An 18,777-nucleotide genomic window follows, 5' to 3' on the forward strand; every position below is an offset into this window, starting at 1 on the left:
TAGGTAAAAGGACTATATATTTATATTTTTGTCATCCTAAGTAGAAGCTACCTATTAAACAATAACTCTTAATTTCCTTCTCCCTCCTTCCTGCCTAGGAATCTATCCCACTCCATCATATGAGTTTTATATATTCTCTGTATTATATATAAGTGGAACAGTGAATATTTTGTCTTTTTCTTGGTATATTTCACATAACACAATGTTTTTTAGATTCATCCATCAGATGAGTGCATCAGAATTTTATTTCCTTGTAAGTCTGAGTAATATTCCATAACAGGTATACACGTTGCTTTGTCATCCATTTATCTTTTGACCAACTGTGGATGTTTTTCTACATTATAGCTACTATTAACAATGTTGCTGTGGTCATTGCTATACAGTTGTTTGATTCTTCTGTACTTAGGGCTAAATACCCAAAAGCAGCATTGCTGGTTTATGCAGTAATTATCTAATTTTTAAAACAATGGTTTTATTTATTCTTGGACAATTTCATGCATGTATACAACGTATCTTGATTATATTCACGCAGATCCTCCTCCAGTTCCCCATGTTTAAGTTGAGGAACTGCGCGACTGCTTTCCTTAACTGCTGCCTAAGTTTAGTCTCTTCGTTTGTTATTTGCCACTGTTCCTGTTTCCTCTGCATCGTAGAAGTCATCTCAATGGATGTGAAGTAGTGCCTCAATGTGATTTTGATTTGCATCTCTCTAGTGATTAATGATGCCAGCCATCATTTTCTTGTACTTAATACAATTTTAAATCTTTGGGAAATGTAACTTCATAACTTTTCTCCCATTTTTAATAGGATCTTGTAATTGTTAAGTTGTAGGCTTTTAAAACACATTCTGGCTATTAGATGCTTAACTGGATACATAGTTTGAAAATTGTTTTCTTATATAGGTTGTCTCACTTTTTTAATAGGGTTCTTTGGGATTCAAAAGCTTTTAATTTTGATGAAATCTGCTTTTTTTTTTACTATTTATTTATGTATATCTATTATGTCTTTATGTCCCCAAAGAGGTCAGAAAGGTGTTGGCACCCAAAGTGGGAGTCCCAGGCAGTACTGAGCTGCCTGGTGTGGGTGCTGGGCATTGAACTCAGACCCAGATCCTCTGCAGGAGCAGTGAGTGCTCTTACCCACCAGCCATCTCAAGCCCTGCCTGAAGACTGTGTGCTCCTCTATGGTTCTGTGTCCCCCTAGTGTCTGTTCTAAGAAGCCACTGCTTAATCAAAGATGATGGGGATCACACCTCAGATTTTCCTAAGAGCTTTGTTTTGTAGCTCTTCATGTAAACATTTAATTCATTCTGTGGAATGTGGTGGGGATCTACATTCTATTGCATGTAGAAATCTGTTTGTCCAATTGTACAAGTTTTTTCCTAGGCTGTCAGTTTTATTCTGTTCATCTGTATATATCTTTATGCCAATATATATCATTTTTTAACTGTGAGTCAAAGCATAAAAATACAAAGTCTGGGGCTGGGGAGAGAACTCTGCTGATAAGAAGCATGCCTTGCAAGTATGAAGATCTGAGCTCAGACTCCAAAACCACATCTTAAAAGCCTCGCTTACTGGTGCACAATTGTAACCCATCCCTGGAGAGCAGAAACAACAGGCCCAGGCCCACTAGCTAGCCAGCCTGGCCTACTCGGCAAGTCCCAGATTGTTAGCTGTGAGAGTTTACTCCTTTAATTTATCTCTAATTTACTCTTTCAGGAAAATGTGCTGTGTTGTCATTCAAGGACTTCCTCTCCTGCAGGCCAACTGAAATACCAGAAAACGACATTCTGCTTTGTGAGAGCCGTTATAATGAGAGTGACAAGCAGATGAAGAAATTCAAGGGTTTGAAGAGGTTTTCACTTTCTGCTAAAGTTGTAGATGATGAAATTTACTACTTCAGGTAATGCTTATAAAAGTAAGGAAGAAAGGGCACATGGACTAACTTATCAAAATTGTGAAGCTCGATGTTTTTAGTTGTGTTATTAGGCCTTCAACTATCATTACATACTTCCAATTGAAAATATTCAGTGAGATGTAGTATTTCCCATACTTGGGAAGCTGAGGCAGGAGGATTGTATAAGTTTGAGTCAGCCTAGGCCATAAAGTGAGACTTTGTTGCAGAGACAGAAAGAAAATAGTTTTTAAAAATTAGCAATTCTTTTAATCGTACCTTGGCTGAGACACCAGCAATTGTAGAATATTCTAAGACAGAAACACTTGGTTCTGGTTGATAGCCTTTCTGTGGGGGGGATTGCTCAGTTCCACAGATTTTGACAATTCATTTTTACCATATAGTCCATTAGACCTGAGCAGTGCTCCGTGAATATTCCTCAGAGTTATTTCTAAGTAGAAGTGACATCACAAATACCCATTTAAGCAACTTTGTTGCCCTTAGACTCTAAGGATTAGAGTGGCTGTAGAAGGTTGTAAAATACCATTTGTAGATGTTCAGATCTTGTTCTCTGACAATCTGGAAGTGGTTGGCAACTTAATTAATTTACTTATTTAGTTTGGTACTTTTTTCAGAAAACCAATCATTCCTCAGAAAGAACCCTCACCTTTGTTGGAAAAGAAGATACAATTGCTAGAGGCTAAGTTTGCTGAGTTAGAAGGTGGAGATGATGATATTGAAGAGATGGGAGAAGAGGATAGTGAGGTCATTGAACCTCCATCTCTACCTCAGCTTCAGACCCCCCTGCCCAGTGAGCTGGACCTCATGCCCTACACCCCCCCGCAGGTATGCTGACATGCCCTGTTACTTGCCGTGTTCTCAGTTCTGGTCTGCAACAGGCTCGGAGCAAAGTAGGAAATATCCAGCCTATGCATGTCAGCCTTAGTTTTGTTTGAGATGATGTCAGTAGCTTAGCCTGGCCTCAGACTTGCTGTGTATTCAGGGTGGGCTTGAACTCTGTTTTTCTTCCCTCCATTTCCCACACACTGGGAGTATAGGAGTACACTACCACACGTTTTTCATATGTGAGCTGCCTAGAAATCTGCACAAAAGAATACTAGTTTTGTCTTGTGTATAAGAATCTTTATTTTTAATTGACAAAAATATGTATATATCACATAATTAAGCCAGTAGTAGTTTCTCTTTTAAGTTTCATAGATGGCTTAATAACACTGTCATTAAGGGCTTTTTGCCTTGTGCTGAAGAAAAGCCATGAAAACTGGTATTGTGTTCTTATGCCCATAGTTTCAGTGCCTACACGTGTGATCCTTCTGTTCCCAGTCCCCTTCCTGGATGACGGGGTTACAGGTAGATACTCTCTGCCATGCCTGGGAACCTGCATCTTTTTTTTTTTTAAGATTTGTTTATTTATTTATTACATATACACCAGATTGAATTGTAGATGGTTGTGAGCCACCATGTGGTTGCTGGGAATTGAACTCAAGACCTCTGGAAGAACAGTCAGTGCTCTTAACCTCTGAGCCATCTCTCCAGCTCCCCTGCATCTTTTTAATTTACCCTTCTTTTTGTTGAAGTGAGCCCTGTTATATTTATTTTCCTCATTCAGAATTTTCTCAAAACTAAATTATGAGATCACCATTGTAGATTGCAGTCATGGAATTCAGTGAAATTTTCATTTATTTTGTAGAAGGCCAGGAAGAGGTATATTTTGACTAAGAAAATGTCAGCTACAAACTGAATATGTCTATAAAACATTTATTATTGAACCATATGTGTCTCACTTCCAGAAACTATGTAGATAACCCAGTGCAATCTTCTGATACCCTATATAAGCTTTCTGTCTTACAGTCTACCCCAAAGTCTGCCAAAGGCAGTGCAAAGAAAGAAAGTTCTAAACGGAAAATCAACATGAGTGGCTACATTCTATTCAGCAGTGAAATGAGAGCTGTGATTAAAGCCCAGCACCCAGACTACTCTTTTGGGGAACTCAGCAGACTGGTGGGGACAGAATGGAGAAACCTTGAGACAGCCAAGAAAGCAGAATATGAAGGTAAATAGAGACCAGGCACAACTGTCCCACTTTGTAAACGGGGGTGTTTTCCAGGAGTGCACATGCATAGACAAGTTAGTGCACATGCATAGACAAGTTTTACTCTCTTGTTCTTACCACACGCACATGCATTTGGTGTTGGGCTGCCCCAGCAGACAGGAGTACACTGGCAGTAGATGCCAGTACATAGTGCTGCCTCTGACTTAGCTTCAGATCCTGGTGGTGGTGTCCCTCCCCACAGATTTCTCAAACAAAAATATTTTACTATTAAAATTACATGATTTTATTTCATTTATCCATGTAGGCACACACATTGAGCAAGGGAGTGATTGTTCAATAATGTTAACTTTAATTTGAGTAAAATTCACCTGCAAGTGGCCTTTTAAAATAGATGATCTTCTGTTATGTCTCTTAATAAGCCGAAGCTGTCAGCTAAACTCTAGGCTCAGGCTTGGTGTGCCTGTTGCTGTGTCTGTGTTCATACCTGATCTTAAGACACTTAGATGACTTTGACAAAGCTCAGCTGCCTTCATTTCCCCCTTACTCTGTGATTAGATCACTTTAAGTCATGAGCTATACTCAAAGATTTGGCGGTTCACAGCCATAAAGGCTAAGTTCTTAAAAGATTTTTGGTAGTTTGGAACTTTAGTTGTTCTAGTTAATATTGGATGTGGCTTTAGTAAACGAGAATAAGCATTACATTAGGTAGGACTTTAACTTTTGAATTGCAGTTTTTCTGTTTTAAATATTGTATGTTAGATAATTTTCCAATTATAGAAAGTCTTCCTCTCTGTAGTAATCAGTAAGCTTCTTGACTGAGTCCAAATCCAGTATTTTCCAACAAGTGTACAGAATGAAATCTGCTCCTTTTATTGAAGCTTATGAAATCCAAAGTAACTCTTTTTTTTTAAAGTTATTCCTTTAATTTGTTACTATTTATTATTATAAAATTATTTGACAGGCTTCCTTTAGGATCTTCTGCTGAAGCCTAATCCTACAAAATGCTCAGCAAAGAAATATTTTATGGCAAAACCTGTTTCAGAAGCATTCCAAACTCTGGGCATAGTCCGAAATTAAAGTCTCTAAGACCTATAGTTAAGAACCTCTTCTTATTATCTGTCATTTTCCTAGACCAGGTGTTTAAGTGGTGTTTATTAATACCCTGGAAAGTTAATTTGTAGGACATTCTTTGAGAAACGATAACCCTGGGACACTTCAATATTTCAGGGCTTCCTGCAAGTTAAGACCATATATACCACTTAGTTAGAGGGCTGTCGTCTAGGAAATTAGGCAAACATAATATAAAGGCAAACAAAACTGGTATTGTGTGGGTGGTTATTTGGGGTATGAACAGGACAAAGGGATCTAGAGATAATTTGAGGGCAGAAAGACTGGAGTATGGCTGAGGGAAGAAGAAATGATAGTTGAGAAATTCTCTCATGCAGAAGGGTGTCTGAAATTAGGAAGAACCTGGTAAAAGGGAAGTTGTATAATTCAATAGTCTGAAATTCAAACTCTGAACTTTGGGTGTTTCTCCCCCACTGAATTCAAAATGCAAAGTTGGGAGTTTGACTGGCATAGTTTAGTAATTCAGTTCAGCTTCTCTCAGGAACAGCTAATAATTTGATACACATGTCTGAGTTTTTCTGTTTTCCCAACTTAAATTTTTCTTTTTCCTTCCCAGTTTTACTGTTTCATTTGTATAATGGAAAACTAGGATTAAATATTGGGGCATCTGGATCACCTATATTTTTTTAACTACTACCTTGAGAAAATGTGTTAGAACGGGTTTGGTCCTTGCATTTACTGTACTCAGTTTACAGAGGATACTAGACTAGGATAGTGCCAGTGAGCGAGGATGAGTGTCTTCAAGCAACTCCGTCACAGCCTCCCTTGGGGACCTGTGGCTTTTGCTGTTTTTCATTCTTCCCATAAAGGAGTGGAGTTGTTGCTTCTTGAGTCTCTTTAAAGCCACATGACCTCAAGCAGTTTTCACCAAATAGCTGTAGTCTTGATTTCCATGTTGGAGAATTAACTGTGGAAGTTGAAGTGTGGCACTAGGCGTAAGTTGCTGTTTATCCTGTATTCTTGGACAAGTCAGAGCCTGTCCAGCTTCTGTTTGCCCATCTGAAGGGTAGGAACGACTGACTTCCTACTTAGAATGGTGAAGCTGATTATGAACCCTGTATGGTGGGAGCATCCCTCAAAGAAGCTCTGGCCTGTAATGGGCATGACTGTTGAGGGTGCTGGCTCTGGAGATGCAGATTAGCTCAAGAAAGAGGGATCTGTCGGCTAATAGCCCAGAGTTTCCAAAAGTATGTGCTTCTCTTGCATTTCAGATGCACTAAGAGTAGATGCTGGAATTCTTGCTGATTTAGGATAATTTATGGTCAGTTGTGAACTCAGCTTCAGGGAATCTGGTTCTTTGAGAATTATTGTCCATTCCTACATACATGTATGTATTAGTTCCCTGTTTCTGATGACTGTAGTCTAGCTAATCATGTATTTTCCTCCCTTGGAGTTTGCTAATCATGACCTCTTTCTTTGCTTCATTAGAATGTAGAAACTGGCTGTTTACTTTTCCTAAAATCTTAAGCTAGCAGCAGTAAGCTACTTTTCCCTTACAGAGTTAATTTTCTTCAGCTGCTAAACTTGTGATATTAATGATGAGTCCTCAAATTTTAGTAAAATTGGATACAAGGAATCAGGAAATTAGAGTAAGTACAATTGTGCCAAAAATTATAATGGGCCATGGAATTGCTTCATGTTGAAATTATAATCTGTAATGCTATTAATACTAGAATAATGGTAGCGCTTCTCATCTTCAGAGTGCCTCGTGAGATTAACCACGGTGGCTACGCTGGTGATGTGTTTCGATAAAACCTGTGCTTTCTGAATGTGTGTTGCAGTCTTAACATTCTTGAAATCTTTGCAGACCAGTTCTCAAGATGGGATAGGAAAGCTGAACTCTAGGTTATCAAGTGAAATCGGCCCGACTCCTGTGTTGAGACTAGTCATCTACCGTTCCTTCCATGAGACAGAACTGTTGCCTGTGTTTTACTAGTCCTGTTGAATGCAATGGATGGTATTTTGAATTCCTGGGTTAAAAACAGAATTGAAAATCTGAAATGCCTTTACAGAGCGGGCAGCTAAAGTTGCTGAGCAGCAGGAGAGAGAGCGAGCAGCACAGCAACAGCAGCCGAGTGCTTCTCCCCGAGCAGGCACCCCTGTGGGGGCTCTCATGGGGGTGGTGCCACCACCAACACCAATGGGAATGCTCAATCAGCAGTTGACACCTGTTGCAGGTAAAAGCAGGAGCTAAGACCATTTTTTCCACTTTAAGAAATTCCTTCATTTTTTTTTTCTCCAAAAGGAGTAGGCCACAGTCTGTAGCCTTTTCTCATGACAGATTCAAAGTTTGAAGTCATCCATGTTGTCCTGTATTGCTTTTCCCATACAGGCAATGCCTCTTCTCTCACCCAAAAGTGGGCCATGGGCCTAGCCCTGGCAATTGTAGGTAGCAGCTCTTCCCTTGCTGTAGGCATGGTCTGGCAATGCTCTTACCCCAGACTGCTCTTGACAGAGTGCTACATCAGGCAATGTAAACAGACCCTGAGTTCTATTCTGAAGAACTCCAAGGAAAACATAAAAGCAGTCTTTAGGCCGTGTTGATTTTCTGTCTCATGTCAGTTCAGTTTGCCTTATTCTGCTGCAGCCATCCTTAAAAGACTGACCACTTAAAAGGATTTTTGACAATGAATTATTAAATCCTTTCTTGGTCACCAATGTGCATGACTGCTAAGTAGGGGGGGAAGTCCTCATTCAATTCATTGTGCCCACTCTGTAATGCTTTTCTATTTAATTACATTAAACTGCATTTTCTGTTAGTATCCCAGTCACATATTTAAATAAACTAATGAATAAGACAAAAGAAAGAAAAGGAAAAGAAAATGATGAATGTGGTTTGTTTGTGTGTGTTGTCTCTGATTCTGGTAGCCATAGCAAACTTGACTACTGTTGAGTTGGAATCTTGTCTGACGTGTCTCCATGAAAAGCCTGCAGACCACCTCTCAGGCCTTCCTTTGTTACTTCTCCACGTCTGCTGAGGTCTGTACAAGCCACCTGTGTTTCCTCTTAAACAACAGTCTGACCTCTTTAGCACGGAGTCCAAGACAGTGTTGTTCAAGGCAGCTTTGTTGGGATACTGTTTTTGTTTTTGCTGTTTTTTGTTCTTGCCGTTTTCGTTTTTTTGCCTTTTTTGTTTTTGCTTTTAGAGGAAGAGTGCATAGGATAACTTTTCCATTGTTGCTCCTAACTTTTGTGATGGCAAGTTCTCAAATGCACTGTCGCTGAGCTCAGCAGTTGCACTCGCCAAAGCACATCTGAATCATGGCTGTCAGTGCTTTCAGTGTGACTGATGTTGATCTAACAAATCTCACCATCGCCTGCTCTATTCCATGGCCCATTTTGGTTAATGGGGTGCCAGGGGTTTTCAGGAATCAGGTCTTGATCATGGGGACTTTGAAAGTTAGGCTTCCCTCATTTGACATACTCTTTTGTTCTATTTGATGTATAATACTGTGGTACTATGTCCTTGACTACAAAACCCAGGAACATATTAACAAAATGAATACAAATAGCTAAAAAGAAACAAAAATTAGCAGCTGCAGCATTTTAGCTCCCTGTTGGGGAATAGCATCATATAGCTCTGTGGGTGAGGAAGGCAGTCCCTCTAGGAGACCACTGCTCTGATACTTAAGGTGTGCTGTCCAGGCTTGTGGGCCTAGGAGTGAAGGGCAGAATCTCTACAGTAAAGAGCCTTGGTCCTCAGGGAGAGTTTTGCAGCTAAGAGGGTGATTTTTCATGGAGTCCGGATTGCTTAGGGCCTGAGTCTTAGCCTTCTTGTTGGCTGAGACCAGCTTTGCTTACAAGCATTGAAGCTCATTTGAACACATGTGACTGGGATAATAAATGCCAAAGTACAGTTTAATGAAGACAAGTGTCGTGTCTTTCAGTTCTTAATACCTTACTCTTCAACCACAGCCTGTGATGGCTGCGTTCAGATGGGCTTTTGTAATTGAAAGCAAAGCCTCCTAACATTGTTCAATTTCTCACCTACTTATCCTTAAAAGCTGTACCTGGTGGCGTGTTGAAAGGGCAGTTTGGCAACATTGGATCTCATCATGTTTAAGATGATGGTATCTCCTCAAAGTCATTTTTAACCTTGAACTCTTAAAAACTGAAATGCATCCTAGTTCATGTATAGAAATATTTCACATTTGTTTTGTGTAATTGTAAGTTTTTTCTAGCCAGTTTAGGTATGGCTAAGGAGGAGGATGAGTCAGTTTCAGGATTTTCCGTATGCCATAGCTTTAAAAGACTAGACTTGTACAAGTAAGTGGTTTCTAGTACCTCTTCAAAGTAAAACTGAAATTCTCTTCCAAGAGTATTTTGGTGCTCTGCCTTTGCCCTTCCCCTGTGAGAAACTGCCTAAAAGTGACTCTGCTCCAGGGGAAGCTTTTATTCATTCAGACTCCTACAATTCCAGGAGAGTCGTGTTTTGTTTTTTCTTTTTCTTTCTTTTTTTTTTTTTTTTTTTTTTTTTTGGATAGGTGAGTCCTTACTGAAATAGCTTTATTTCTCCCCTTTTTCAAAAATACTTGTTTGTTGTAACATGTTATATGACGGCATGCTTGGAAAATAAAAGAACAAAAGCCTCTGTGCATAGGACTTCTGTACCTCAGTTAAAATGCCTGTCAGCTGAAGGCTTACATGAGGGACTCGGGACCCTGGAGACAGTGATGACTGCTGGCCTCCCCCTGCCAGCAGAGCCTGACGCTCCAGATGCTCCTCCTTCAGGCCTGCTGCATGTAGGTTTCTCAGCCACCTGGAATTTAGTTGGCTTGAGAAGATTTAGATTTCTCCTTAACATATTTTGAAATCTAAAGATGAAATATTATTCAATGTGATGGGTGTTAGAAGTTGTTCTCCAGCTCATACCTTAACATAATCCATTCTTAACAGCAGTGGTGGAGATAGAAGGGAGGAGTATATGAAGAAGTCTTGAAACTTTTTTCCTCCCAAACTGGAGAACCATGCCTTGTGATCAGGACTGTGCACCTCATTCCCTCCATTCTGATTTCCCTTCATGTGCACCCACGATAGGGATGTGAGTGCGGGCAGAGTGGAGTAATGGGGTAGGTACTGATCACTTGGAATTGCAGGTGGCAGAACTGGTCAGTGTTTGAGCAGCTTGAAATAGTTTCAACCTTGGGAAAGCTGTTACTAGAACTCTTCTTTATTATTAAATGAAACCAATTTGTTTAGCTTAGCTTATTGAATATAACTATAAACAATAATTTACTAAGTACTAATTCATCCAAAAATGTTGGGTTTCATATTTGTAACTTTATTTTGTTCATTACTGCAACAAAATAACTGCACTAATTGCTGTTGTATCATGCAGTACTAAGGGTGCTTTATTCATTGGTAGTGCATGGAGGGGGTTGTTATTACTTAGCTCATGTTGCATGTTAATGATGCATGTCTGAAATTTGTTGTGTCCTTCAAGGCATGATGGGTGGCTATCCGCCAGGCCTTCCACCTTTGCAGGGCCCAGTTGATGGCCTTGTTAGCATGGGCAGCATGCAGCCACTTCACCCTGGGGGGCCTCCACCTCACCATCTTCCGCCAGGTGTGCCTGGCCTCCCAGGCATCCCACCACCCGGTAAGAACTTCATCCTCATTCACTCATTAATCTCATTTTTTAATTCTTTTTCCTCCCTCAGCCAGTTCTTCCAGGAGGCACCTGCTGCCCATGGTGGCCAGGCTTTCCTGAGAATCCCAGAGATGTGAGCAGTAGGGCCCATTCTACATGTTGAGCAGGCGACCTCCTACCTGTGCCCTTGTGCATCTGCTACCTGGCAGCAGCACAGGATGCATTGCAGAGGCCAGACCCATAGATCACGGAGCAGGAGCATGACTCCTTATCAGATACATGCTTGAAAAGCTTGGAGGGCCACAACCCTCATCAGTGGATTGCCAGTTGAGAGTCAAGTGCATTTCTTCACCTGATGAAATTCTTGCCTCACAAAGTCTTCATTGTAGAGTACCTGCACCATCTCTTCCTCTGAACAGCCCTTTTAAGGTGGTCACAGAGTAGCCTATGTGAAGCTCTTCAGAAACCCTTTACTTTGTAACAAATTTAGGAAGGGGGGAGTTTGTATTGATTTAGTCTTGAGTCCCCTAACAGGCATGACACTTTAAATAACACCCTGATAGCTATGGACATAACTTGCTTGTCAACAGAACCCACAAGTTGTTTTATGTAGAAATACATAAACGGAGCTCAGAAACCAGTACATTGTTTCACATTATAATGAAAGTTGAAAGATTGCAAAATCACAAGTTTCCATAATAATTTCCATCATATGCAAAAGAACTAACTTTGGGGGAAATGTGACTTTTAAATGACTTGGAACAGCAGTTGATCCATTACTGAAATGTCATCTCAGCCAAAACCCATGTGAAATGTAGATGGAGCCTGTCATGCTTGGACGCCCGTAAGGTTCTATGTGACGTGTAGGGGATCAAATGCTGGCTCCACTGCACTTTTCTTTTCTTTTTCTTTTTTTTTTTTTTTTTTTTTTTTGAGATAGCATCTGGCTATGTAGCCAAAGCTGGCCTGGAACTCAGGATTCTACTGCCTGACCACCCACCCAAGTGCAGGGACAACAGGCATGCACACCACCCCTGCAGCTTGGCCACACTCTGTGCATCCCTAGAGAATGGCCAAAGCTCTACCAGAGATGTTTACAAAATGCCCCAAAGGGGAGAAATGTTTGCGGCACTCATGCTCTACTCTGGATGTGGTGGCTCATGTGAGAGGCTGTGGCACCAGGGGTCAATCGGAAAATAATTTTTCTTACATGGCAAATGAACTTGGTCCTAAATCGTGCCCTCATACCTTGGCACAAGGTTTCTCTGAGTCAATCGGTAAAACCTTGTTGGCGTTGACACCTTGTAAATGTATATAGCACTTGATAGAAGCCCTGCTTTAGGCAAGTACACACCCCGAGACAGCAGCTGTGTTTTGGTGGGTGCGGGGCATTGTTACCCTCGCTTCTTTTGCCTCCAGAGTCTGAACTGCACTGGAAGAGAGCACAGAACACCCAGTAGTAGTCAGGGAGACAGAACTGCGTGCCCATGCACAGCTGGCCTGGCTCTGAGCTTCAAGAGACTTATCTGTCCTCTCAGCTCACATTCTCAGTGGCTACCCCAGGCCTGGTACTTGTAAACAGGAAGTGGAGGAGGTTGCTGATTTGTTGGTGCTGCCCTGCAGATCTGTGATACAGCCAGTTTGGGGAGTCTCCAAGTCTGTAACAGAGTGTAAGGTAGAAGAGCAACTTGAAAGGCTGGGACCATGACTTAGTAACACGTTGCTGAAGCCATTGCTTCTTTGTGCAATCCCTAAATCACCAGGACACAGCTGTGGTGATTGGGTTACACTTGCAAGGACTTGGTGTGTTCTTCCTTTTTAAACAGAAACTTGATTCACTTTTCTCCCCCTCTCTGTAACAAGTAAAATGCCTGTACTTCCTGGAACTGACACTTAAGAACTCTGAACCTTCAAACGACCAATATTCTGCCTGTCAAAAATGGTAGCTTTGGGAGAGACATATGTATAGTTTACATATAACCCAGCCTGGCCTCACACAGTGATCTTCCTGTTTCAGCTTCCCAAGTGCTGGGATTACAAGTGTGTGCTAACGTACACAGCATTTTAATCAGGGACAGAAGACAGGAAGCTAGTTCCTCCTGTCCCTGTACATAATGCTAGCAGGACTTGCGCTATGCTAGGAATGGCTTTAAATGGTCTGGTTGTGGTTGGAATAGCAAACATATAGCCCTGAGGTTAAAAGCGCCTTAAAAACTAAATTTAGGAGAGCCCATTGTTATCGGCTAGTGCCTATGGGACAACACTTGCTCATGAACATCTACCAAAGGAAATTGACTCAATGATTATCAGAGAGAATAGGGCAATGAAGTCTTTCTCTATTCCTTTGTCATTTGGAATCCAAGGTGATGGCAACAGGGCTACACTGCTTCCACCTGACCCACTGAAATCCTTCTCCCTGCACATTAGTGCCTGAGGTCCTGCAGAGGAAAGTAAGGTAGTGCCTCCAGCCTCCACAAGGCTCAGGTAACTGCTCTTCCTCAGCCCTTGTTTCCTGCCCAGCACAGTGGTGACTGCTGAGCCTGATCCCACAGGCTCCAATTGCAGAAGACTGTGGTCAGAAAAGTGCCTTGACAACAGAAGTGTGTGACTATAGCTCACCCAAGGTTCCCCAGAATTTAAGCAGGATTCAAAACATTCTAAGCCTGGAATAATAAATGTACCTATGACAAAATGTACTATTGCTGTGCTTGAAGTAACCAGAAACAAAAGAATATAAATTTCCTAATTAAATTGTTTGGGGTTCCTAAGGTTCCTATCCACACTCAAGGGCAAAGGTATATAGGTTGGCATTATAAATGATATCAGCTCTTGTCAGTTTTTCAGTCAGTGAAACTCAGAGCCTCTAATTATACCATTGCATTCTGAATTATAGGTGTGATGAACCAAGGAGTAGCCCCCATGGTAGGGACTCCAGCACCAGGTGGAAGTCCATATGGACAACAGGTGAGTCTCTTAGTTTGATTTTCCTTGGACACAAAAGATTTGTAGCCACTGCTTTCTCAGAACATGTGCAGATTATCCTTTTGCCTTAATCCCATGTTCTTTCAGGTAGGAGTTTTGGGGCCTCCAGGGCAGCAGGCACCACCTCCATATCCTGGTCCTCATCCAACTGGCCCCCCTGTCATACAGCAGCCAACAACACCCATGTTTGTGGCTCCCCCACCAAAGACCCAAAGGCTCCTCCACTCAGAGGCCTACCTGAAGTATATTGAAGGGCTCAGCGCTGAGTCCAACAGCATCAGCAAGTGGGACCAAACTCTGGCAGGTGAGGAGAGCCTTGGTGGCCTGTGCGTTTCCTCCCAGTCCTCCCGTTTCTGCTGCCTCAGCCCTTGTCTTACACCAGTAAAATGAACTGGATGTTTCATACAACAGATGGGGTTCTTTGCACATTAACCCAGTGAAAATGGGCCCCAAAAAAATCAAAGCTCAGTATCATACTACCGTATTCTCAAATACATTAATTTTTTCAGTTCTTTTCTCAGATATTTGAGTATTAGAATGCATGTCAGATTTTAAAAAGAAAAAAACTGGGCCGGGCGTTGCTGGCGCATGCCTTTAATTAATCCCAGCACTCGGGAGGCAGAGGCAGGCGGATCTCTGTGAGTTCTGGACCAGCCTGGACTACAGAGCAAGTTCCAGGACAGCCTCCAAAACAATACAGAGAAACCCTGTCTCAAAAAAACCAAAAAAAGAAAAAACTGGAAAGCATATTTCTTTGGTCTTCCAAACTATTCATTTTGTTCAACAGACAGTGTGTCTGTAGTATATAGTGAATTGTGTTACCTAGTATCTGGAAAAGAACTTGGAAGCTTTTGCCTGTTCATTTTAAAAAAGGAATTTGTGTGTGTGTCTGTGTGTGTGTATGGGTGGTGTGTGTGTGTATGGGTGTGTCTGTGTGTGTGTATGGGTGGTGTGTGTGTGTATGGGTGTGTGTGTGTATGGATGGTGTGTGGCTGTGTGTGTGTGTGTGTGTGGCTGTGTGTGTGTGTGTGTGTGTGTGTAGTGTGCTGCACTACCGACTCTAGGCTGAGTGCCCCTTGAACTTTGGGCATTTCTCATTTGACTCCCATCTGTCCTTAGAATTACCAGGATAGCTTACACCCAGCACGTCTGCCTTCTGTGTGGAATGAAGACTCCTGGTTACAGCCAGACTTGTGCAGCTAGCACTTTCTGCACCGGATACTAGTTGAGTTTTGGTTTTTGTTGTGGCTTGGTTGGCTTTTCCATGAATCCCAGGCTTTCCTTCAATTGGCAGTCCTCCCCCCTCTGCCTAAGAGCTGGGATTACAGGTGCTTGCTACCATACCCAACTCTTACTCATTTCTTTCAAGATTTTATTTTATGAGTGTTTGCCTATATATTTCTATATGCACTACATAAATGCCTGGTGTCCTCAGGCCAGAAGACATCAGACCCCTGAAAGAGCAGCAAATGCTCTTAGCCACTGAGCGAGCTCCTTATTTGTTTCTTTTTTGTTTGATTGATTGGTTTTGGTTTTCTGAGTCAGGGTTTCTCTGTGTAACTCAGACTGTCCTGGAACTCACTGTGTAGACCACAGAGATCTCCTGCTTCTGCCTCCCTCAGTGCTGGAATGAAAGGTGTGAGTCACCACTGCTGGCTCTTTATCATTTCTGAGCCCAGCGAGGAAATGTTACCTCCTTTAAGAATATTAGGTATAGCCGTTAAGTGGTGGCGCATGCCTTTAATCCCAGCACTCGGGAGGCAGAGGCAGGTGGATGCCTGTGAGTTCAAGGCCAGCCTGGTCTACAAAGCTAGTATCAGGACAGCTAAGACTATTACACAGAGAAACCTTGTTTTGAGAAAAAAAAAATTTAGTATCTTTTCCCTTCAATCATCTTTTGTAACTTTGAAACAATTGCTAATATTAGGGGTATCTACAGTAAATTATCAATGGTCAGATATTAGTGCCTAATAAAAGAAATTTGCTGACTTACAATCTTTAGCACATATTCACGGTTTAATGATACATCAACCCTTAAAACTGAGGGTCATTTAGTCATCTTAAAATTCAAATGTCTCTCTGTTTATACATCACATTTTTAGCGCGAAGACGGGATGTCCATTTGTCAAAAGAACAGGAGAGCCGCCTACCTTCTCACTGGCTCAAAAGTAAAGGGGCACACACCACCATGGCAGATGCCCTCTGGCGCCTTCGGGATTTAATGCTTCGGGACACTCTTAACATTCGACAAGCATACAACTTAGAAAACGTTTAATCTCATCACTGTGTTTCTTCTATAGAAGCAAAGAGTTGTGGGAACGGTAGCCATTTTAGTTACTGGGGGTGGGGGGGAGGAACAAAGGCTGGTCATTTTTATTGCATTTTACTGTACATCACAAGGCCATTTTATATAAGGACACTTTTAATAAGCTATTTCAACTTGGTTTTGTTATATTAAGTTGACTATCAAATACACAGATTTTTTTTTGCATATGTTTCCTTTGTTTAAAACCAGTTTCATAATTGGTTATATATATATATAGTCATAGTTTTATCTTTACTTGTTAAGGGACTTAAAATCATCAAAGGTTTTGGCTTGGCTTGGGGTTTGGTTTTCTTTTTTATAAATATATATATTATATATATATACACACACAAGAAAAATGAAAAAAAAACAGAGTTTACAAATTAGTTTAAATGAAATGTGAATTTGGTCCTAGTTTACATCTTAGAGGAGTGTATATGTATGTTTCACATGCCTAAATATCTGCAGGTTTTCTTACAGGCAAAGCAAAGTGCTGTGAAAGGTTGTTTATAGACTATAGATGTGTGACAGACTCAACATATTTGCTGTATTAACACAGAAGCTCACTATAGAAATCTACAGTCAGTGCTTGTGTCCATCCACAACCAGTGTAACTGAGGGAAAATTACTGTGCTGAGCTTAACATCTGTATTGTCAGTGACTTTGCAGACCATGTGCCCAGATCTGAGTTATATTTAGTGTTGGAAGGTAAGTTGAGTACTTACGATCTGTTTATGATTCAGTTTATGCCTTCATGTTATATAATTTGAAACTTTACATCTGTTGCCTTGAAAAACATTGAAGAAAGTACTAAAGTATGTATGGAGGTGGTTTATTTTAAGCATAATGCCTAACCTAAGAAGGAATGTCCATGGACACAAGCTGTGTCTTGCACGTAACATAACTGTGCAAGGGTAGCCTGCCTACATACGCAGATACTCTGGATTCTTTATTTCTTTGTTATCAGTTGTGGCATTTCCTTTGTTTCAGGGCTAGAATTCTCAACCAGAAATAATACTTTCTAAAATGTTTTTAAATTCAGCTTGTGCTTTGGATTATGGAAAAAGGAATTTATACTTTAAAATGTTCACAGAAAAAGACTATTACAGATCCCAAACACTTGGACTTGGTGACCTTGTCTTTCTTTTTTTGAGACATGGTCCCACTATGTACTTTGGCTGGACTGGAACTCACTGTATAGACCAGGATAGCCCCAAACTCACACCTGCCATCCTCTTCCTCCCAAGTGCTGGGATTAAAGGCGGTGCTATAATGCTCAGCCAATGCAGCCCTGTCTTTCTGACACAGCCCTAGAATAAACATTTGAGGCGGTGTACAATGTTCAGGTGGCACCATTTTACATGGTGGTCTGTTTTTGAAGCCTACTTTATTCTAATAGGATGGTTATGTTATGCTGATGCTGCCACTGCGCTGAGAATGATTGTCAAAAGACAGTCTTTTCCCTTAAAATACAATGAATCAGTACTCGTGTTTAATTGCCATGTTTAATAAATCATGAGAGTCTATAATGGAAAGAAGTCCCCGGTATCTGCTTTGAATCCAGGAACCCTTGTGACTTAATGCCAGTAGTCAGCCACTGCATCTCAGTTTTCATCAAGTGTTTTAAAGAATTTTAAATTAAAAAAAAAAATGTACTGCAGATTATGCTAGTACCTTACTGCTAAACCGAATTAAATAAATATTTGATTCCTGGTCATTTGGACCCTTGGCTCATCATGGACTATGAAATGTAATCAGATCCTTTTCTTTTTAGGTACCCTTGAATTACACCAAAGAACCAGAAACTTCATTTTGGTTAAATTATTTATTTCATGCACTCATTTTATTTCTCTTGTTTAAAGGTTTAGATGCAGCTCCCTAGGAGCCTCTAAAAACCCTTCACTGTCAGCAACCAGGGGCACCAGAAGCCAGGGCACTCCTCCAGCTGGCTCCTTCCCGGTGCACTAGTGCTGGAGGAACCTCCAGCCAGCCCAGGCTCCCTTAGAGCACAGACCCAGCCCAGCAGGTCACTAAAGCAGGCCCTGATGAAGTTTAAAAAACAATTAATTAATTAAAACCATTAAGACACTATTTATTTTAGAATCATGCTTTTAGAGAATACCAGTTATTACTTAGGATATAGGATTTGAGATCAGTCATCTTCAAAAAAAAGAAAAAGCTTGACTTAAGGCAGTACAAGTAAACAATACACTTTCTCATGACTTAAGAACTGTAGTAATGTGGCTTAAGAAATATAATGACCTAATTGTTTTCAAAATATAAGTTCCTATGAAGAGTTTTGTTTCTGTTGAGTTGGGGGACCTATAGGTTTAAAATGTTAGCCAACTGATTTAAAAGACCTTGGTTTTACTAAATCTCCCTTCTCCTTCTGAACTCGGGTGGGAGTGAGGGACACTTGTGTAAAATCCCCAAATTAATGTTATAACTTTCAGCTTGAACGTTCGTTTCCAGGCCTGATTAAAAAGTGGTTTATTCTATTTTCTGTACTATATCATTATCTGAAGTTTAAGTGGTAACTGGTTCTATACCGTGTATGTATCATATGTTTGTTCAACAAAGCTTTTTAATCCAAATAAAAACAAGAGTTTGCAAAGTGATTTGGATTAGCCAGACTTGGTGGTTCTGTTAAACCTGTGTTCAAATGGTCTGAGCAGAATGAAAACAACTCGCACAAGCTCTGATTTCCTGCTTAGGAAGATAGGGCTACCAGCTCAAGGAAGAAAGCTCCTCTGGTCATGGTTGAGTGCAATGTGCAGAACCCAGTTTCAGCCTGACATGCCCCACGTC

The 18,777-nt window shown here is 41.0% G+C and overlaps 2 protein-coding genes across 26 annotated transcripts in view; one reads left to right on the forward strand and one right to left on the reverse strand.

Moving 5' to 3' along the window:
• Positions 1–18,587, forward strand: part of Pbrm1 (polybromo 1) — a 90,617-nt gene extending 72,030 nt beyond the window's left edge. For 13 of the 24 annotated variants that reach the window (XM_040747810.1, XM_040747830.1, XM_040747811.1 and 10 more), the window contains 8 exons: positions 1,719–1,902; positions 2,529–2,739; positions 3,763–3,964; positions 7,105–7,269; positions 10,536–10,691; positions 13,576–13,646; positions 13,752–13,968; positions 15,767–18,587. In XM_040747810.1, the coding sequence (XP_040603744.1) occupies positions 1,719–1,902; positions 2,529–2,739; positions 3,763–3,964; positions 7,105–7,269; positions 10,536–10,691; positions 13,576–13,646; positions 13,752–13,968; positions 15,767–15,939 (1,379 nt within the window). In that variant the 3' untranslated portion in view covers positions 15,940–18,587. The remainder of the gene's footprint in view (positions 1–1,718; positions 1,903–2,528; positions 2,740–3,762; positions 3,965–7,104; positions 7,270–10,535; positions 10,692–13,575; positions 13,647–13,751; positions 13,969–15,766) is intronic. The other 11 variants (XM_040747828.1, XM_040747829.1, XM_040747833.1 and 8 more) reach the window with 3 other exon arrangements.
• Positions 1–18,777, reverse strand: part of Smim4 (small integral membrane protein 4) — a 35,764-nt gene that overhangs the window by 12,023 nt on the left and 4,964 nt on the right. The window contains exon 4 of one of the 2 annotated variants that reach the window (XM_005085219.4): positions 11,609–12,340. The exons of the other annotated variant lie outside the window; for it this stretch is intronic. Coding sequence (XP_005085276.3) covers positions 12,217–12,340 — 124 coding nt within the window. The 3' untranslated portion in view covers positions 11,609–12,216. Of the gene's footprint in view, positions 1–11,608; positions 12,341–18,777 lie in introns of those variants that run through there. 2 annotated transcript variants of the gene reach the window in all.

This window comes from Mesocricetus auratus, unplaced genomic scaffold (assembly GCF_017639785.1).
Source record: "Mesocricetus auratus isolate SY011 unplaced genomic scaffold, BCM_Maur_2.0 Super-Scaffold_100006, whole genome shotgun sequence".
In the NCBI taxonomy this organism is placed as follows: Eukaryota; Metazoa; Chordata; class Mammalia; order Rodentia; family Cricetidae; genus Mesocricetus; species Mesocricetus auratus.